Source organism: Lineus longissimus, chromosome 3 (genome assembly GCF_910592395.1).
Source record: "Lineus longissimus chromosome 3, tnLinLong1.2, whole genome shotgun sequence".
In the NCBI taxonomy this organism is placed as follows: Eukaryota; Metazoa; Nemertea; class Pilidiophora; order Heteronemertea; family Lineidae; genus Lineus; species Lineus longissimus.
The window spans coordinates 2366230-2387749 of NC_088310.1; the positions used below are offsets into that span (position 1 = coordinate 2366230).

Here is a 21520-nt window from a genome sequence, read left to right on the forward strand (position 1 = left end):
AACCGGGAAATGCCAAGAAAGTTTTAAAAATAGAAATCATTTTCAAAAGGGGTGTGCTGATTTCGAGATTGTCGGCGAATTTTGATGGTAGCCTGCCAATGGTAATCGCTATTTCGTTAGTCGAGGGAATTTTCAGATTAGATTTGTTTAAAATATTTCGCCACATATGCTGAGTTCCCTTGCTTGTTGTGATGGCGTATCTCATGATCTGTAACATATTCCCGATTAGTCTCTCCCCAGCAGTGGGCCTACATCAAAGCCACTCACTTATGAGGAATATACATTTATGCAGAACACGCCATCGAAACCTGATGGCCAATATAGATTCGTCAGAATACAATAGGGCCGAACACATTTTCCAGAGGAACATTTTCGACTGCTACACACTTTGCACCAAACTTATAAGCAGCGACCAGCCGCGGTGAAACGGCCAATGTTGAATCAATCAATCAAATAGACGAAAACAACAAAACAAAAAAAATCCATGACGGACTTTTTTCTCTGCCTCTATTTTCGAATCGATTTTCCCCTCATTTGGACATCTGCAGGGCGATAACTCCACTTGAAACTCCAATATGCTGTATGTTTAACCATATGATATTTTGGAAAACGAAGATTCGTAGTAGTTTGTCCAGGTTGCCGAGTATAGGCCTTGAGTTTGTCAACATGCATGCATGGACATGGTGTAACGGGAATCGGTGTCCCCGCTATAATTTATTTCTCCCGTTCGATTACATGAGTTTAAAGGGTTAGAGTTGGGATAAAAGCGTAACCATCATACACAAGACATATTTCTTTTATCCATATCCTTTTTTCTTTCAAGGTGCCAGGCTGGGATATTTTCTGGTTGAGACAAAATTGAACGCTCGATGTCGAACTTACACCACAAGTACGAGTCTAGCAGAAAATCCAAATAAAGACTTCCGTAACCTTTCAGGACTTGCGTACAATGGAACATAGTAGTGAGAGTAAGAATCGAACAGACAGTTCATTTTCTGGCCTGGAAATTATCGAGGTGAAGAGTGGTGATGCCAGTATGAATCTGTTGGACAATAACAGGGCAGGAGAAGTTAAGAAAATTGAAAAAAAAGATGCAGCGGTCCAAGTGAACTGTAGATTGATTAAAATCGCCGATTTTCCTGCCTACTGTGAAAGTGAAAGCCAGCACGGCACAGGGCGAAAGGTTCAATCTGCTCTCTTTCTCAATGAAATGGGGTCCATTGCCAAATTTCACAAACTTTCTGGCCCAGTTTTGGTGCATGGGGATCGCATTCGTAAACGTTCTGCCATGCTGACGTTTAGTCAGATGAGAGACCTGATGTCACAAGCTGAACACGATGCATCCGGGGATACTACCCTTGAAGTATCAGATGATACGAATAGACATGGAGATACAGCTGTCGTTGCTAAAAATGATGATAAACATTCGAGTGTGGAGGTTCCTGCTCCGCACCAGATGTCCGGACCTTTGAAGTGCAAGTTTGATCAGTTAAAAGAACTTATGTCACAGGCAAGAGAGTTAGGTGTTATGAAAGTAGAAACTGAGGCAACAAGCAGTGACTTTGAAACTGTTCACAAGAATGAGCAAAACCGTTATGACTTCAACAGCGGTGTAAGAGTGAGTCGTGGGTGTTCATTAGGAGGTAGTATTGCAGAAGCTCTAAGGCAGTGTGAAATGGTATTGCCAGAATATAGTGGTCACTCTGTGGAAATGACAGTGCCCGATTATGGCAGTCGGGCTGGTGGTAAAGGTAGTAGTAAAACAGGTGATACAAGTAGCAACTCTAGTAGTAGGGCTGGTGATAGTGGTCGTGATAAACGTTATGACAAAAGTAGTGCTTTTGATGGCAATGGCAATGATGATGATGATGTCAAAGTTATTGATGGTGATGATGATGATTTCATGCCCACAACTGAAGTAGCATTGACATCTAGAAGGATGATATCATCGACTGAAGAGGAAAACGAAAATGAGAAGAAGACAAGGAGCGATAGCCCACAATGGGTTCGACGTTCTGCCAGAGAGCGTATCAAGTGCAGCCATTGTGATAGAATGTTCACCAACCAGAATCAGTGCCGAGCACATGAAACTGAACATGTTCTGGCGGTCGTGTCATGTGCTGCCTGCCCCATGGAGTTCCCTAACGAGGAAGAATTGATCAAGCATGCACAGGCAGTACATCTTCAGTCTCCAAAAATAAGCCGCCTGAAGGAGGGTCCTGAAACTCGTACTTCAACAATGAAATCTCCAAGTGTGCATTCGAAAGTCCTCCAATTCAGATCAGAAACAGAGACTATGACTTCTAAAAAAGATTTAAGGCAAAGCGTCGCAAGTGGATTAAAACGTGTTAATCCAGATCAAGGTGATATGGCTGAGCAATGCCCCTCTAAGCGCGTGCTGAGGACCATGCTTAAGTGTTGTGATTGTGTTCAAGTATTTAATTCACTAGCTGACTTGGATGCTCACAGAAAGATGATGCACTTACTCCAGTCTCATGAAAAGGGCCCTAAGATTCCGATGACGACAAAAGGACAACCAGAAAAAGATCAGCTCTCAAACCTTAATTCAAATAAACCAAATCTCCTGTCTGTCACCCCAAAGGTACAGTCTAGTAGTAGTACACCAAAGGTAGAGTCTAGTGCCCAAAAGGTACTGTCCAGTACTCCAAAAGTGCAGTTGAGTGCATTGACTGCACCACTAGTACACCCAGTTAAGCCAATGATGCAGTCAATCAAGGTAAGTACTGAGAAATCCAATGTTAAACAGAGTGGCGGGATAAAATGTTCAAAATGTTTATGGGTGTTCTTTGACAGAGAAAAGCTCCATGAGCATGAGGCAAAGGTCCATAAGATAGCTAATCCTACCAAAGATGATGGTCGAAAGGGAAATGATGTACAAAAAGAGCAGAAGGCAGATGAAAAGTCTGACACTAGCAAAAGAAATGAAATTAGATCAGTTGGGATTGAGAAGAGGAATAAGGGCAGACAGAGAGAGGTCACACATGACAGCGACTCCACTAGTACCGATACTGACGGGGACTTGGACAACGATGCTCGGAGCTCCAGCTCAAGTGAGAAATTACCAATAAGCTCGCGTTCTAAACGAGAGATGAAACAATGTCCACACTGCCATTTGAGGATTTCATGTCCGGAGAGCCTTAAAAAGCATGTTGCTGGTCACCTGTCTGGCTACTGTTGTGGTTCCTGTGACTTCGTTTGTAAGACCGAGCGCAGCCTGAGGACTCACTTCAGGCATAAACATGGGGAACAAACAGTTAAAAGACAAGAAACCGATGTATCAGCTGATAAAGATGATGATGAGAAAGAGGATGCAGCTTCTGCAGACGGTTCGGATGATGCATCATATAAATCTGAGCAGCCTCGGAAGCCCACTTTGAAGGTCAGCAGAAATCTCTTCAAGAAACGACCACATAACGATTCTCCTTTAGCAACCGGTACGGACGATTCAAACATCGAATGACGTCACTGTCATCAGTTAAGAGGTCTTTTGTCTTTGAGACGTGATCGTCATCATCATCATCATCATGAAACTGCCCTCGTCATCATCTTTGAGCATTCATTGTTGATGGTTATCATCATCACCACACTCGTTGTCGGTAAAATACTTTCCCATAATTCTCAAAAATTTTCAAACTGTGAATATCATGCGATAATTTTATTGTGTAATGTTAGATGTACATGTATGTTACATTTCTTAAAAATTTGCATTTGAGCTCCACCATAGATCCACAAGTGGGGAGCAAAGATTTAGATCAACAATGTACATGTATGCATGGACAATACAGGTGCGATAGTGCCAAATTTACAGTACCAGAATATTGAAAGTTGTGCTTGATAGAAAAAGTTGCTTCTACTTAATAAAACTACTGTACATCTTAAAATATCAGTTGTCCTTTCTGTCTTCTTTCCTTTGTGGTGTCATTCTCGGGTACATGTATGTAGAAAATGACCATGATCTTCCTGGATAACTGGAGAAATTTCCACTGTTTTGACATGTTCACACTAATTTGAAGAAACTTCTGATGCCTCATTGGCCGTCTGCTTTAGTCATCCGAGCCTCCTAAACTGGTGGTGTCCCAAAAAGGGTTGCGGTCTTTGTCCTTGGCTACTTGTCTGCCTGGTTGTGACATTGTCCTGTCACAGGAATTGCCATCTGGTTGGGTGTGATAACTTCATGATTTGGTTGTTCAACACTGTTGTCCCAGGTCTCTACACTCATATTCTAGAGACACTGGTGATGTACTTTCATATGTACATGTGCTGGTAGGGATGAAGTTGAAGGATGTGATATACCTACGTAGATAGGTATGTGGAATTCCACAATGGTGTCTCACATGTAGGTATTGTCAACAGTAGTAGTGAAGTTTCGCTATTCCGTTCCGGGACCCGACTCGCCGAGGATTAGACTTTTTCACTCGTCATATGTCATCAATTGATGGGTAGCTTTTCCCGTTCTCATGTACCATGTGCACGTCATGAACGTCGGAAAACAGCCGGACTGTTCCCGACTGGAAGAGCTTCTGTCTCATTGTACTCTTGAATACAAGGCTCGAAGCCAACCATGTCAAGTAGTTAATTATATATATCTCAAGAAGAATTTGGACCTAGTCCAAGTCATGTACATGGGACAACCTGTACTACCTCTGTGCGGTTGTGACATTGTCCCAAATCAGGTTGCTCAGTCACCCAGTTACAGCTTTGGAATGCCACAAAGTTGTACCATGTCTTCTGACTAGTACATATATTCTGTCTCTTGTCAAGGTGTGACTTACCCTTTCGTAATTGCGTTCGTATACAGTACATTTTGTGCTTCAGTCCGGTTGTGACATTGGTTCAAATACGACTTAAAACGATAATGTATCATTAAAATAGTTTATTTACACTTACCAGCCTAAAATCTCTACACTATTTATACAAGTACCTTTTTCTACAAAAAGTCACTAAGTGGGCTACAATATTTACTCTCGTACGTGAACTACGGGGACATATTTCGTCAGTCTCAGATCCCTTCTAGAATAGCACCTCGTGCAAGAGATGTGACGCAAGACGACATATTGAATTATAGTGGGACTGAGTTGGCTAAGTTGGCTCTTTTCTGACGTTCGCCAGACAACTATGAGATATCATATTTGCCGGTTGATTCCACAGCCGGTGCACACAGACGGAGAGCTCCATTCGCCGTGTAAATAGGCTGACAGGTTTCGCAATCCTTACGAAGAGCTACGAACGACGAAGTAAGAAGTATGTAAATGCACTTTATTGACGACGTCTTTTGAAAAATTCCCCGATTCCTCTCACAACTATTGCAGAAGATGATTTACGATTTTCGCGTAAATGAATTTACACAGGACTTGAGGAGTCGATAGACCTTCGTAGTTCGTAGTTTGTCGTCCGTATAGGGCTTGCGAAACCTGCCTATTATTGACCGAGCACGAAAAGTGAATTCTGAACAGACAACATTGTAAGCAGGAAAAGAATTTGTTGTCCGTTTCGATTTGTTCCCCGTGTGATGTATGTGTTGGAAAAAACACAAAGTTTTAGCGACATTAAAGAGTATAAGTCACCCGTTGCATCCGGGGAAGACCAGATACTTTTCTCTCTCTGTCTTGTCTTTTCTGGTTCCCAACGTACAGCGGCATCTGTCCACCAGGAGCGCTGCCCATGATTTGAGGTACGAGTCCCCCGGGTGCATTTCCCTTGTAGACTGGCAACTCCGGGTCAGGGATCAAACTCTGCTGAAGCAGGAACCGCACCTGACCAAGAGAAGCACTGTCAAGAGTCTGCGGGTACCCGACCCCAGGATTGCGATGAAGGGAATTCGCGTAGGCTGGAGACGTCCTAAAACTGACGTCAGAACGAACGCTATGAAGTCGAGGGTACAGATAGCCTCGGTGATAAACTGCGCGAATGTCATCAGTTAGTGCCCAGGAAACCTTATCTTTTGCATAACTATTTTTTCTTTGTTTCCCGTTGACTTTTATCCATTTTTCTTTCTTTGTTGGCGTTCTTTGCCGAATGTCGTCTGCTGGGTTGTTGTCCGGCCTCGTTTTTATGAACGCGCAACATGATTTATTATCGTCATTTCGGTGTCTCCTGGAAAAACAGATGAAAATTATGTTAATGTTCGACATCCTGATCATATGATATCGAATAATGTGATTGGCGTTCGCGTTCGCATTCGCGGTCATCATTTCCGTTACATCATAAGACACCTTATAATCTCAACATGTACTGGAAGCGATTCCTATCCTGCATATGATAAATGAGGGTAAAAGATCGAAATCGAAAACCAAAACACACAATGAGGTTATGCAAACCGGCGTGTTTAATCAGGCTTAACTTGTCTTGTTTATCTCTGTTTAGCACGAGATAAACGTGACAAGTTAACTCACCAACACCAGAGCAGGCAGACAAGGAATACTGTCAATACGACACATCCGCCGCCAAGACCAAGGCCCAGTGCAATAACTGAAAGAAATATGTGTATCAACCTCTTACAAAGTATGTAGCCAAGTCGAAGTGCGAAGACAAAATTCTGTAACTGTTATGAGAAGCGAAATACAATAATATCAAATAAGACCTAAATGGACGATCGCCTGCGCCTTAGATGTAAACTTCTGAAGACAGATAATGTAAGTTTTATGCGGATGCCATAAAGATTAAGATGGTGTGACGTCACATATAGCGTTCTGACAATTCGTGTGGCGTCACTTGCACCTTTTTGTTTTTCGCTTATACATGTACATGTACATGTATATCCGTGACTATTTTCCGCACAGTGAGTTGCATGGCCATAAAAGCTACATATTATTCATGATCTATTCATGAAAGCTTACCTCTTCCTTGATTTTCCTCCGGTAGTTCTCGTCTCTCACGTTTCTCCTTTCTATATTTTCCGTGCGGGATGAAATTTCTCGACATTGTGCATTTCAATCTCAACTTTGTTTCAACATCATCCGAAGAGTCATTTCCTGCAAGACAGAAATATTAGCTACATACCACATACACATACATGTATATACATATATATTTAGTTGATTATACTACATATCTTTTGAGACGGAGGATTGATTTTTTGAGTATACAATAATTTTTGCCAATCAGAAGCCATCACTTCGGTTTCTTCGGCCACTGCCTTGAGATTTTAACCAATCAGATGAGATGATAAGCCTTTTGATAAGTTTTGCCATTTGGTAGTGGTCAATACCTATTTCAAAGTGAATAAAGACGTAGCAATTCGTCTTATATTCTTAACCTACCTGGACCATGTAATTTCAGCTGAAACATCTGTCGTCTACTCGTCATCTTCATCACCAAATCCACTCGGTCTTCCAACGTCTTGAATCTGTTGTAGCCGTATTTTGTCTTGGTACATTCTGTAATATCCTCGCCCCCAAATCTCGTGCGTTCATTATCGCACATGTTAAAAGTCTCTGGACTGTAGTTGATTATGTCCATCTGGTGTCGTCCCGGGGTGAGGTTGGTAACGGTACATCTGCAGTGCATATCGTCGCGTTTGGATGGCTTGCTATTCGTCAGGAAAACTGTGTTTGATCGTATCAATAGTTTCTGGTGTCTTTTGGTGCAAACATCGGTAAAATGAGATTCTGAAACAAAACGAAAAAAAAATTTGAGACCCGCGATCTAACGAGTATGCTACTGATCTCCCTAAATCATTGCTTCGATCATCCATTCAGTTGAAGTAAAAAGTGGGAGGGGTTTTAAGGTTTGCTTACCTGGGACACAAGTATAAGTGACGTGAAGATAATTCGTCAGAGTCTTGCACTTGGAAAGGAATATTGCACTGGTGAGCACTTCACAGGAGTCTTTCCCATTACAGTCCAGGACAAACATTGCATTGGCGAGGTCATCTGCGTGCTCTTCCTTCTCTTGACAGTCGTCTGCTTTGGAAGTCGTCTGCTGTTGGACGCCACAGATCCCGGGGACATAAAAGTGCTTGACGTCATTGACTACGATTCTGTATCTTGTCGGTCGAATGTTCATGTAATCGCAAGATAGATGGACTTTCTGGGAGTCGGTAAGACAAGTTGAGATTTCGTGATGAACTGAAAAGACAAGAAGAAGACGGAGTGTGAATTAATAAGAATAAATAAGCATCAACCAACCGTTGAAAAGTACGTGATATGCTGAAGTCCACTCCGGTCACAGTGGGTCTGGCCTTGTCCATTTCCCTCGCGCAATCGGTATTCAAATTGGACGAGCAAAAAGTAACATGTGCGATTTTGTTTGACTGGAGTGTGGCGTAAAATGGTCAACATGAGCTTGTGGCTGTAATATGACAAGGGCAACCCTTCTTGTGTGCATTTCTACTACCAGTAAACTCTTTTTTGTGGACCACCCGATAGGTTACATGTGGGAGGCTTATCACCGCCAGCTCGGATCGATAGCACAAAAGCAATTGCGGGGAGATTTCACGACCTCATCGTGAGAGGTCAATTTTCCGGTTTTAACTTTATAAGCAAATCTAATAGCCAATACCGTACCCCGCCGAGAACACGTGGCCAAACGTATATAACACCAGAAAACGTACTGTTGATAAAACGTATAGCTTTCCCTCAGCAGGGGTGTTTATAAATTAAATTTTATAATGTTAGATAAAAATGTTTCCGATGGTCGTACCAGACTGTAAATATGATAGTTTATACCTTTTTTTGGCAAGTTACGTGATCCAGGTCACCACCTGGATGACTAACAAATCATGGCTTAATTTCTTTGGGATTGAAAAAGTTCCCTGCAAAACACCCATTTTGTTGGAAAGATTCCCGTTTCAATGAACCTTGTGTGAAATAGAGCGACTTTCACACAAGCTTCAGATCGCCATGATGTTGAATTCGTTTGAAAATTTTGTCATCCAACCGAAGTCCGCGATAAAGTGACGCGTAGTACTCAACTGATAAGTTTCATAGTTGAGTGGATTCAGGCTTGGTCATCTACTTTTCACCCGCATGACCAAGCGACAACTTGGAACGCATTACAAGACGGAAAACATACTGCTGTTTTAAGAAATACTGAAAGGTAATAATGGCCCAGAACATGCGTTTGCATTTGTGTTCAAGAGGCGAAAATAAGGATGAAAAACAAACATTTTCACTCTCGAGCTTTCAGACCGGAGAAAATCATATATTTTGCATATACGATGTTTCCGTGAGGCCTTTTTCTCGCTAATCAGAACTACTTACATATGTCATTCTTGGCTCCAGCTGAAGGCTCTGTTATCCAAATCAGAACCATGACGAAATCACACAACAAGATAGACAGCTTTTGAAAATCCATGATTGACGAAAGAAGGATCACTAAAGTTTCAACTGTCTCTATGAAACAGCCAAGGGTGGACCTTGTTAGAGCGACAGCACCGAAAGTGATTGTATACAAAGACTAATATTAGCAATATAGCTCGTATACGAAAGCCTTTGCATGAATTAACGTAAGGCTTTATCAGCTTTGCTAAGGCTTGAACACAGGAGTCACAGGGCGAATGTTGGCGAATTGTATGCCTTAGCGGCCTTTTAAGCCCTCCCTAAAACTCAATGAATATGCCAGCAATTGAATTCAACTCACCTGTATACGCAATTATTGTCATTTGGAGTTGAGCAAGATTGTGCAATTATGAGGGATGGAGCATGCAGCATCATGCGTTTATTTACGACAAACAAAACAATTAAGATATTAATTAGCTCGATTAGCCTTTTTTAACAATCGACTAATCTGAAAGTCGGTTTTAACTGGATTAAAGGAATTTGGGGTTTTTTTTAGCAGGCATTGGCCATAAGTTATTTGCGGTTAGCGTTTTTCTCGAAACTAAGTTCATCTCACACGTTGTAATGACACACGCACGAACCTGACCACATTTGTCGACTTGCGGCGATGCTTTTGGCTATATCTATACGTTCAGTTGTCACCCTGCAGCGGATGGGCACAGGCCTCCCATATTGCGCTTTGGCGCTATATCAAATTTCAAATACAAATTTATCACGAGGACAACAAAATTACAGATATGGATTTTACACCTGAGAAAGGATGCTTCGGTGCCTAAACAAAGATTAATTTTTAAATCTAGCCTTCTGGTGAAGTGTCAAAGGATTGCATTACAAAAAAGGATTACATTGAATCCACCAATTATTCGGACGTATTTCCTAATGATGCTCTTGTTGTGGTCATGTTTCTGTGACAACTGCATCAAAACGAGCACCAATTATCCCGTCATACGAATAACTGTTTAAACCCGATTCCTCTGAGGCTGAGCTGTCACGGTACCTGCGGGGTGACTGCGTAATTTTCCGTGTGTCCCGGGGGCATGGAGACTTGTGATATAAATGTGATGTCATATTCAGCCTTATTCATTTACTCCTCGAAAAGTTCCTAAAACGCGTACACGAGCCCATTATGACCTGAACTTCAGTACCACGAAGATAGACACCGACTGTATAGTCGACTACCCCTCTCACACTGGATTTTTATGATTTTCTGTGAGAGAGCCTAGCATTCTTCATACATCAGGTGAGACATATGTTCATCCATATTTATCAGCAATATAAACATAAAACGCACCGCAAACAAGCGATTGGCGATTTTTATCACAGGAACGTGCTATATTTATCACATGCGACAAAACTTTCTTCTCTGAAGGAGCTGTCGCAGGTGCCTGTCGGTCATCGCCGGGATTCGCGATAAACTTCAAATACGTTCTATACCGCCCTCGCACAGGACACTGTGGATTGCGCAGCCACCTGGAGAAAATCGGGTGGCAAACTCTTCACAGTGCCCATGTGGACACGACAAAACCGCCAAGCGATCATCCTGTTTTAGGCCCATCGGAGGAGCAAAATGTCGAAGTATCAAACTCTGAATCAACCGCTTGACTAATGTACGGAAGTCCGTGGTGGTGTTTCAGCAGGGGCGAATGTTGCGTATGACGTATCCGTGTCTATTTTACGTCACAAATTACGTTAATACATCACACGTAAAATTGATACGAACGCGTCATACGGAAGAGCGTCTTTGACTTGCTGAAACTCGCTACCCGCCTCGTCTGCTCTTATCTTTGGTTTTCACAGGTGCAGCCCCTGCTGTGTCAGTCACGATCAAACCAACACCACACATTTTATTCGCAACTTTTTTTCGACAATTTTCATCTCGTGACGTAAACAAGAGGTGTAATTCTCTGAAAATGTTCGTCTTCTATGAACCACACATGTATATTTACTCTCGTCACGTTTGGATGATCCAACAAGGCACATGCCCCAAGCCTTCTTACGAATGAAACATCAATGCTGCATCATTAAATGAGCAGACGAAACAAACAAGACTGAGGGTTTGGGAATCGGCCAGTGACCTTGTCCAATAGAGGGCACTGAATCTTATTCCTCGAGACTTCGATTGCTCTTAAACCAATCAGAACTGAGAGATTCGTTTGCAACTTAGTCCCGAAAGATCGGGAAATTCGCTTTCGACACAGAAACATTGAGCAGACGACACCAGCACCACAGAGACGTTTTCGAAGCAGAGGACTTATATTTTGTAGTTTGCAGTATTCCTGCAATCTCATTTTTGGGAATCTTCCAGTGACCTTGTCCAATAAAGGGCACTGAATCAGATTCTTCGAGACTGTGATTGCCATTGAACCAATCAAAGAGGTTCGCTTGAAAATCTCAATCAGCAATTACAACAGCGAAAGATCGCCCGTGAAGGAAATTGATAAGCTTGAGCCACTTCCGACTTTCTCGTTTTAGGGGAGTGGCAAATTGACATACAGCCACTGTGTACGAAAATAATGGCGTCACAAGGTGATGCCGTGACGGGCCTACCCTTGCCGGGTCCCTGGCCAACGCGGTGTTTCTATTCCCGGTATCTCCAAGACATGGCCCAGTCAAGTAACATCATGCGCTTCGTCATCCGAATCCCCCTGATGTCTTCACTGGCTATCCTGGGATTGGTGGGAAATGTGTTATCCTTTGTCGTGCTGGGAAAGGAGATGCGGGCAACATCGACATCCTTCATCCTACGATCTCTGGCCGTCGTTGACAACACAATCTTGATGACATACGCCCTCTATTTCTCTTTCCCGACGGTTTACACAGTCACTGGTCAAATGGTGGATTATTTCGAATTTCATCAATATTTTAATCGCTACCTGTGGGGAATCTTGTGGTTCTGTAAGACCATGGGGATCTACCTTGTTGTATTTGTGACAACTGAGCGTTTCATTGCCGTCCGTCTGCCGCTGAAAGCCAAGATACTCTGCACCGTCAGAAACGCCCGGATCTCCGTCGCGTGTCTTTGCGTCTTTTCGTTCGCGTACAACCTCCCGAAAATTTTTCTCATGGATGTTGGCTACGCGTACGATCCGTGTTCACCGGGTCAACCAAAACCGGTCACTATATTAACTCCCCTTAATTTCAACCCATATTTCGAATCGATCTATACCTATGGGTTATGGTATCTTTTGATTGTTTTCGTTCCGTGGGGAATGATTATCGTCATGAATAGCGTCATGTTATGGTGTTTGCGGCGGTCGGCCCAAGGGAACCTTGGGAGTGACCAGGGCAAGCGAGCCAGGGAGACGAAGGCTATCACAGTGCGGGTCATGGCAGTCTCGGTGGTGTTTTTACTACTGGAGATGCCCCAGGTCATCGCTAATATCATCTGGGCTTTAGCAATCGTCACTGGTTTAGCTCAGTCACAAGAGCAAAACGTATTGGACATAAGACTCCTTCATAACGTGTTAGGAAACACATATTTTCTCTCCACAGTCAATTCCTTTATTAATTTCTATGTTTATTGCGTCACCGGAAAGAATTTTAGGTATACTCTAAAGAAAATGTTTAAGTGCTGTAAACGGCTGTCGTGACGCCATGCAGCTTAAAGTCGTCGGATTCAATCACAAGTTGCATTCATCGAGAGATGAACACGGCCGACACATTGCTTTAAGCGTTTAAACTACTGTAATTTGCAAGGTATTCAACATGAGCCCACCATTCAGGCCTTTGGGCTAAATCCAAAAATCTATCGTTTATATCAAGTATGAATTAGATATGATCCATACTTGTTTTTATTAATTGTCTCTCAACCACAACAAAACCGCCAGTGAAAAGAATTTAACGGGATCTAGAAAAACAGAATACGCCTATTGTTCTGAATTGAGACGTATATGGATGCTCATTGGTAGTGGAAACTGGATTTTACAGAAGGCTTTCGATGACAAGGAAAGAGAAGGCGGGAACAGCGTAACAATTTGTCCAGCGAGGCTAACGAAATGCGCTCACGATGGTTCTGTCGATCAACTTAAACTGAATAAAAGGGCACTGAATAAGTAGTGAATTGCGATTGAGGCTAAAACCCGTGGTCTCTTGTAGTTGAATGCCCCCATACCCAGGGGGAAGCAGTATGCGGCAGATCCCACACAGGGGTAACCTGTCACGTCGCCAAATGACCGTTAGCTTCCTATTCTCATGTTCTTGGCGGCAACTGCCAGGAGTCTGTCATGTGGTCCGATGTGCCAATCAGCAAAGTCTCTGACTTCGACGTTGATGTTGTGTGACGTGAAGTAGGTGTCGAGTAGTTTTCTGTAACACATGCGCTCGAACACTTTCTCGATTGACCAACACCTTATCGGAAGTCAGAAATTTCCATGCCGACTTATCGACGGTGAATATCAGTCCTAAAATCTCATCCTTTGAAGAATGGATATACGCACAACGACGGTGGATTGGCATGCAAATATCGTTTGAGAAAAGTGGTGTCAAAAAAGTAGTCAAATTTATAGTTCTATGCTCGACAACGTATGAAATGTATAAAAATGTCGGTCGATTGTGTCGGGCTAAATATTCATCGCGACTCCTTACTTGGTTCTTTTTTGTACTTGTATTAATGGCGTATATGGCGACATAACCATGGTAACCACTTCGGATTGGAAGGATATGTAACTCTTCTTTTGCCACGTGGTCAATCATTGTGTGGTTTGTTCAGGGACGGATAAGAATTTATAATGAAATCAATGTGGACTATATAGCATTGGGACGTTGTTTGTTCCGACTGAGCAGATAGCGATTTGTACTCTGTGTTTGGAGGAAGCATGATAAACACGCTAAAAAGTTTTTCTCCGTAGAAAGTTCACCTGATTTTGTAATTCTCTGAAGTACCCAATCCACCGATTTAACCCTCCCGGCTCGGCGGTGCTTAACCTGGGTGGATGGGACCGAGTGCGTAGATCATAACTTCATAATTGAACGAGAGTGATTTGTCGGACATCTCTTTAGGGCGTATGATACACGGCTGCTAGAAATATTTTTTTCTACAAAGTGGATTTGAATAACCTATTTGTCGATTTGCTATTAATCTGTTCGAGCCGCAATCAAGAGGAATATAATTTGACATTGACACCTGGCCTATCGGGCGGGGCTGTCTCTTCCTGAGTCGGGATGACAACCAATCTGTCCCGTTTCAAACTTACTTTTGCGTCAAAGTTGCCTTTTCTATTCGTGGTCGCGCCAGGACTTTACGCATCATCAAAGTGCATCTCGCAGACGTTACAAGGAATAGAACCAAAACAGCAAAGTGAAGCGTGGGGCACCGACGGTTTCCTCAACATATTCATGGCGAAATCGTACACGTTTCAGGAAGGATACCTTATCGGGTGGCAAATGTACAACCGAATTGACAGCGACAGTTATTTTGTGGATGTGTTTCGGCCCGTTGCTGGCGCTCAGGGGACATTCGACTTGGTGCACTCGACGAAAGTCAACGGTACAACTGCTGGAAACAAGACCATACTGGTCGCAACTGCCTTCAAGGTTAAGTGTGTTTACTGTCGTCATCTCTCTACCCTCCCTGCCCCCTCCCCGATTACGCGGGACAGGGCCTGACTTGGCACGGGCGACCACCCCGGTACAACCAAGTTCGCGACACTCATATTTAGATGTAATGTCACAGTCCGAAGTCGGCGAGTGTGTGTTAAGGGTGTAATGTCTTTGAGTGTCCGTCATGGTTCTCGAGAGCTGTCTGGTGTTAGAAACATTGAATATGGGGAACGACCACATGGGGAAATATGAGGGTCAATATGGAGAGTTTGCACCCAGATCAAACTATTTCATTATGTCCTCTAGGTTCAAACTGGTGATTATATTGGTGTTCACACTGACGGGAGTGGAACGTACGGGTTGGCAATGGAACTTAGCAGAATATCTTCGGCGGATTGGCCAATTTTCGCTAAGAGAACGTTCAGCGACTATTTCGTCAAGAGTAAGAGAGTCTCTTTGCCAAGATACGCCAAAGGCAGACAAGTGGCTCTGAGAGCTGTTGTTGTCAGTGATCCATTCAAAGGTAGGGGAAGTCAACCTACCCCAGCCCAACCCCATCACTACCACCAACTGGACCACCAAACCCACCTTACCTTGAAGTAAATGCATATATCATATTTCGATATAACAATGGATTTTATAGTTGTTTTTCATTTATTCAACCACCGATTTCTCTAATGCTTTATAGGAGTAGCCAATGGTTGTAAGAGAGTAGGTCGTTTTCCAAATATACTAGGGCTTTTCAGGGTTGTAAAGATAGTCACAACATCTGATGGAGATTTGGGTGCGAAGACAGTCACAACCCTGACGCAGATTGGGTTGCAAAACACATCAACAGTAATAATCTTGACGTAGTTGGGGGGGGGGGGGGGTGGAAGTCACCAAGTCAAAAGACGATCACAAACCTGACCGAGATTTGGCTGCAAGTCGCCAAAGTGAATATTATCATGTACCCATTGACTGTGTCAACGCCACGGATTTAGCCTGTCTTTTACACGCCAGCCTGTGACACGTTAGAAAGGCCATTCGGACAGGCACAGTATATAGCTACCATATAGATGCTACAATTGGACTTGCCTCTACGATTAATCATAGTACTGTGTTCAATCTATCAACTTAAGGTGTAACTATCGCTGTTTCAGGGACTGGTACCTGTGACCAATACTTTGTCAAACTGTCTACCATCCTGACAAAGTCAGTCCTTTCCCAGGTATCTCACTCTGCAGTCGAATGCTCCTTCCTGTGTGTGAGGACCGCATCTTGCAATAGCTTCAGCTTCGACTCGACTACCAACATCTGTAAGCTGTACTTTGCTGTGAAGACACACTTGTCCTACAACCAACTCAAAGAGAACACAAGCTTGGTTGATGAACATTGGATGATTTGAGTAAAGACAAGATTATGACCTTGGTCTGTCCCAACGGCGACAAGAGGACAAATCGGCAGCCAAGAGCCGTTGTTGAATTTGACTTGTTGATATAGAATGTCACCTTAAAAAGTGCAGTCAATGTCACATCCATGAAGACTCTCCATCAACTTGGCCAAATTGGAAAGTCGAAACTTGACCAACATCCATCAAAGGACTCGAGATGTGATTATGTCATGATGAAGATCTCAGGCGCTGTTATTCCTAGGAGACTTTTTTGTCTAAGGAGGAAAGTGAAAGTATATATGAACAAAAGTACTCCAAACTTCTCGACATTTACCAATGTTGTTTTATTTGTTGATTTTCTTGATTGCACATATTTCACATGAAAGGTCTGGCATCCAGTAAGAGTACATCATTAAGTTTACAATCATATGAGGAGGATCACAATTATCGGCCCAACCTGAAAAGAATGAATTATCATTCTGAATGGTACAAGTACATACTTGCAATTCAAAAAAAATATTTCCTCTGAGGCGTTGATTGTTACGATCAATTAACAATGTTTAGCCACTGAGGCATAGTTTTTTCACATGATTTGTTTCCATTTATTACAAAGAGGATATAATAGGCACGATTGATTTGGAATTATCTTGTCGCAGTGCTTTTGTGTCCTGGTAAAGACTAATGTAGCTGTCACTTTAGATGCACAAATGCATTTGCAAATGCCCCATTCAGATTATAGTATTGATCGATCCAAATGTTCCCAGGTAGCACTCGGTCTGCTCGGACAAGTTCGGAAGGTGCGAATATTTTAGATTGGGAGTCAACCGCGCCTTTTCTAACCTTTTTAAAAAACTTTTGGGGAATTAAAAAAAAGGGGTCGGGGCCATTTTTCAGAAACACCCGGTTCTCCGTAGCGTGTCTTTGCGTCTTTTCGTTCGCGTTAAACGATCCCGAAAATTTTTCTCAAGGACGTTGCCTACGCGTACGATCCGTGATCACCGGGCCAGCCAAAACCGGTCGCTATATCAACTCCCCTTAATTTCAACCCATATTTCGAATCGATCTATACCTATGGGTTATGGTATCTTTTGATTGTTTTCGTTCCGTGGGGGATGATTATCGTCATGAATAGCGTCATGTTATGGTGTTTGCGGCAGTCGGCCCAAGGGAACCTTGGGAGTGACCAGGGCAAGCGAGCCAGGGAGACGAAGGCTATCACAGTGCGGGTTATGGCAGTCTCGGTGGTGTTTTTACTACTGGAGATGCCCCAGGTCATCGCTAATATCATCTGGACTTTGGCCCTCGTCACTGGTTTAGCTCAGTCACAAGAGCAAAACGTATTGGACATGAGACTCCTTCATAACGTGTTAGGAAACACATATTTTCTCTCCACAGTCAATTCCTTTATTAATTTCTTTGTTTATTGCGTCACCGGAAAGAATTTTAGGTATACTCTAAAGAAAATGTTTAAGTGCTGTAAACGGCTGCCGTGATACCAACTTAAACTCGTCAGATTCAATCACAAGTTGCATTCATCGAGAGATGAACACGGCCGACACATTGCTTTAAGCGTTTAAACTACTGTAATTTGCAAGGTATTCAACATGAGCCCACCATTCAGGCCTTGGGGCTAAATCCAAAAATCTATCGTTTCTATCAAGTAAGAAGTAGATATGATCCATGCTTGTTCCTATTAATTGTCTCTTAACCACAACAAAACCGCCAGTGAAAAGATTTTAACGGGATCTAGAAAAACGCAGAATACGCCTTTTGTTCTGAATTGAGACGTATATGGATGCTCATTGGTAGTGGAAACTAGATTTTACAGAAGGCTTTCGATGACAAGGAAAGAGAAGGCGGGAACAGCGTAACAATTTGTCCAGCGAGGCTAACGAAATGTGCTCACGATGGTTCTGTCGATCAACTTAAACTGAATAAAAGGGCACTGAATAAGTAGTGAATTGCGGATGAGGCTAAAACCCGTGGTCTCTTGTAGTTGAATGTCCCCATACCCAGGGGCAAGCAGTATGCGGCAGATCCCACACAGGGGTATTCTGTCACGTCGCCCAATGACCGTTAGCTTCCTATTCTCATGTTCTTGGCGGCAACTGCCAGGAGTCTGTCATGAGGTCCGATGTGCCGATCAGCAAAGTCTCTGACTTCGACGTTGATGTTGTGTGACGTGAAGTAGGTGTCGAGTAGTTTTCTGTAACACATGCGCTCGAACGCTTTCTCGATTGACCAACACCTTATCGGAAGTCAGAAATTTCCATGCCGACTTATCGACGGTGAAAATCAGTCCTAAAATCTCATCCTTTGAAGAATGGATATACGCACAACGACGGTGGATTGGCATGCAAATTTCTGTTTGCGAAAGGTGGTGTCAGAAAAGTAGTCAAATTTATAGTTCTATGCTCGACAACGTATGAAATGTATAAAAATGTCGGTCGATTGTGTCGGGCTAAATATTCATCGCGACTCCTTACTTGGTTCTTTTTTGTACTTGTATTAATGGCGTATATGGCGACATAACCATGGTAACCACTTCGGATTGGAAGGATATGTAACTCTTCTTTTGCCACGTGGTCAATCATTGTGTGGTTTGTTCAGGGACGGATATGAATTTATAATGAAATCAATGTGGACTATATAGCATTGGGACGTTGTTTGTTCCGACTGAGCAGATAGCGATTTGTGCTCTGTGTTTGGAGTAAGCATATGATAAACACGCTAAAAAGTTTTTCTCCGTAGAAAGTTCATCTGATTTTGTAATTCTCTGAAGTACCCAATCAACCGATTTAACCCTCCCGGCTCGGCAGTGCTTAACCTGGGTGGATGGGACCGAGTGCGTAGATCATAACTTCATAATTGAACGAGAGTGATTTGTCGGGCATCTCTCTATACGGGCGTATATGATACACGGCTGCTAGAAAAAAAATTTTATCACATAGTGGATTTGAATAACCTTGTCGATTTGCTATTAATCTGTTCGAGCCGCAATCAAGAGGAATATCATTTTACATTGACACCTGGCCTATCGGGCGGGGCTGTCTCTTCCTGCGTCGGGATGACAACCAATCTGTCCCGTTTCAAAGTTACTTTTGCGTTAAAGTTGCCTTTTCTATTCGTGGTCGCGCCAGTACTTTACGCATCATCAAATTGCATCTCGCAGACGTTACAAGGAATAGAACCAAAAGAGCAAAGTGAAGCGTGGGGCACCGACGGTTTCCTCAACATATTCATGGCGAAATCGTACACGTTTCAGGAAGGATACCTTATCGGGTGGCAAATGTACAACCGAATTGACAGCGACAGTTATTTTGTGGATGTGTTTCGGCCCGTTGCTGGCGCTCAGGGGACATTCGACTTGGTGCACTCGACGAAAGTCAACGGTACAACTGCTGGAAACAAGACCATACTGGTCGCAACTGCCTTCAAGGTTAAGTGTGTTTACTGTGATCTCTCTACCCTCCCTGCCCCCTCCCCGATTACGCGAGACAGGGCCCGACTTGGCACGGGCGACCACCCCGGTACAACCCAGTTCGCGACACTTATATTTAGATGTAATGTCACAGTCCGAAGTCGGCGAATGGGTGTTAAGGGTGTAATGTCTTTGAGTGTCCGTCATGGTTCTCGAGAGCTGTCTAGTGTTAGAAACATTGAATATGGGGAACAACCACATGGGGAAATATGAGGGTCAATATGGAGAGTTTGCACCCGAGATCAAACTATTTCATTCTGTCTTCTAGGTTCAAACTGGTGATTATATTGGTGTTCACACTGACGGGAGTGGAACGTACGGGTTGGCAATGGAACTTAGCAGAATATCTTCGGCGGATTGGCCAACTTTCAACAAGAGAACGTTCAGCGACTATTTCGTCACGAGTAAGAGAGTCTCTTTGCCAAGATACGCCAAAGGCAGACAAGTGGCTTTGAGAGCTGTTGTTGTCAGTGATCCATTCAAAGGTAGGGGAAGTCAACCTACCCCAGCCCAACCCCATCACTACCACCAACTGGACCACCAAACCCACCTTACCTTGAAGTAAATGTATATATCATATTTCGATATAACAATGGATTTTATAGTTGTTTTTCATTATTCAACCACCGATTTCTCTAATGATTTAAAGGAGTAGCCAATGGTTGTAAGAGAGTAAGTCATTTTCCAAATATACTAGGGCTTTTCAGGGTTGTAAAGATAGTCACAACATCTGATTGAGAATTGGGTGCGAAGACAGTCACAACCCTGACGGAGATTGGGTTGCAAAACATATCAACAGTAATAATCTTGACGTAGTTGGGGTGGAAGTCGCCAAAGTGAATATTATCATGAACCCATTGACTGTGTCAACGCCACGGATTTAGCCTGTCTGTTACACACCAGCCTGTGACACGTTATAAAGGCCATTGGTACAGGCACAGTATATAGCTACCATATAGATGCGACAATTGGACTTGCCTCTACGATTAATCATAGCAATATGTTCAATCTATCAACTTAAGGTGTAACTATCGCTGTTTCAGGGACTGGTACCTGTGACCAATACTTTGTCAAACTGTCTACCATCCTGACAAAGTCAGTCCTTTCCCAGGTATCTCACTCTGCAGCCGAATGCTCCTTCCTGTGTGTGAGGACCGCATCTTGCAATAGCTTCAGCTTCGACTCGACTACCAACATCTGTAAGCTGTACTTTGCTGTGAAGACACACTTGTCCTACATGTGGCAACTGCCATGTGTCTGTCATGTGGTCCGATGTGCCGATCAGCAAAGTCTCTGACTTCGACGTTGATGTTGTGTGACGTGAAGTACGTGTCGAGTAGTTTTCTGTAACACATGCGCTCGAACGCTTTCTCGATTGACCAACACCTTATCGGAAGTCAGAAATTTCCATGCCGACTTATCGACGGTGAATATCAGTCCTAAAATCTCATCCTTTGAAGAATGGATATACGCACAACGACGGTGGATTGGCATGCAAATATCGTTTGAGAAAAGTGGTGTCAAAAAAGTAGTCAAATTTATAGTTCTATGCTCGACAACGTATGAAATGTATAAAAATGTCGGTCGATTGTGTCGGGCTAAATATTCATCGCGACTCCTTACTTGGGTTCTTTTTTGTACTTGTGTTAATGGCGTATATGGCGACATAACCATGGTAACCACTTCGGATTGGAAGGATATGTAACTCTTCTTTTGCCACGTGGTCAATCATTGTGTGGTTTGTTCTGGGAAGGATATGAATTTATAATGAAATCAATGTGGACAAAATAGCATTGGGACGTTGTTTGTTCCGACTGAGCAGATAGCGAT

At 43.1% G+C, this 21520-nt stretch overlaps 4 protein-coding genes across 4 annotated transcripts; all 4 read left to right on the top strand.

Moving 5' to 3' along the window:
* The first annotated feature begins 494 nt into the window (after positions 1 to 494).
* On the top strand, positions 495 to 3884 carry LOC135485353 (uncharacterized). Its single transcript, XM_064767263.1, has 2 exons — positions 495 to 580; positions 824 to 3884. Exon 2 carries the CDS (start codon positions 950 to 952, stop codon positions 3479 to 3481), a length of 2532 nt encoding a protein of 843 aa, XP_064623333.1. The 5' UTR covers positions 495 to 580; positions 824 to 949; the 3' UTR covers positions 3482 to 3884.
* A 6522-nt stretch (positions 3885 to 10406) lies between these two features.
* On the top strand, positions 10407 to 14714 carry LOC135485676 (FMRFamide receptor-like). Its single transcript, XM_064768026.1, has one exon. It carries the CDS (start codon positions 11813 to 11815, stop codon positions 12887 to 12889), a length of 1077 nt encoding a protein of 358 aa, XP_064624096.1. The 5' UTR covers positions 10407 to 11812; the 3' UTR covers positions 12890 to 14714.
* On the top strand, positions 14460 to 17014 carry LOC135485677 (uncharacterized). The gene is made up of 3 exons (XM_064768027.1): positions 14460 to 14831; positions 15144 to 15360; positions 15980 to 17014. The coding sequence occupies exons 1-3, from the start codon at positions 14460 to 14462 to the stop codon at positions 16222 to 16224; spliced, it is 834 nt and encodes a 277-aa protein (XP_064624097.1). The 3' UTR covers positions 16225 to 17014.
* A 2408-nt stretch (positions 17015 to 19422) lies between these two features.
* On the top strand, positions 19423 to 20987 carry LOC135484580 (uncharacterized). The gene is made up of 3 exons (XM_064766204.1): positions 19423 to 19648; positions 19959 to 20175; positions 20734 to 20987. The coding sequence occupies exons 1-3, from the start codon at positions 19451 to 19453 to the stop codon at positions 20985 to 20987; spliced, it is 669 nt and encodes a 222-aa protein (XP_064622274.1). The 5' UTR covers positions 19423 to 19450.
* Positions 20988 to 21520: the final 533 nt, after the last annotated feature.

Bases quoted from the DNA above. Each gene is read 5' to 3' on its own strand.
- LOC135485353 (XM_064767263.1), top strand. From the start codon at position 950: ATGGAACATAGTAGTGAGAGTAAGAATCGAACAGACAGTTCATTTTCT.
- LOC135485676 (XM_064768026.1), top strand. From the start codon at position 11,813: ATGGCGTCACAAGGTGATGCCGTGACGGGCCTACCCTTGCCGGGTCCC.
- LOC135485677 (XM_064768027.1), top strand. From the start codon at position 14,460: ATGACAACCAATCTGTCCCGTTTCAAACTTACTTTTGCGTCAAAGTTG. The intron at 14,832-15,143 runs GTTAAGTGTGTT...TATGTCCTCTAG, and splicing joins TGGTCGCAACTGCCTTCAAG to GTTCAAACTGGTGATTATAT. The intron at 15,361-15,979 runs GTAGGGGAAGTC...TCGCTGTTTCAG, and splicing joins TGTCAGTGATCCATTCAAAG to GGACTGGTACCTGTGACCAA.
- LOC135484580 (XM_064766204.1), top strand. From the start codon at position 19,451: ATGGCGAAATCGTACACGTTTCAGGAAGGATACCTTATCGGGTGGCAA. The intron at 19,649-19,958 runs GTTAAGTGTGTT...TCTGTCTTCTAG, and splicing joins TGGTCGCAACTGCCTTCAAG to GTTCAAACTGGTGATTATAT. The intron at 20,176-20,733 runs GTAGGGGAAGTC...TCGCTGTTTCAG, and splicing joins TGTCAGTGATCCATTCAAAG to GGACTGGTACCTGTGACCAA.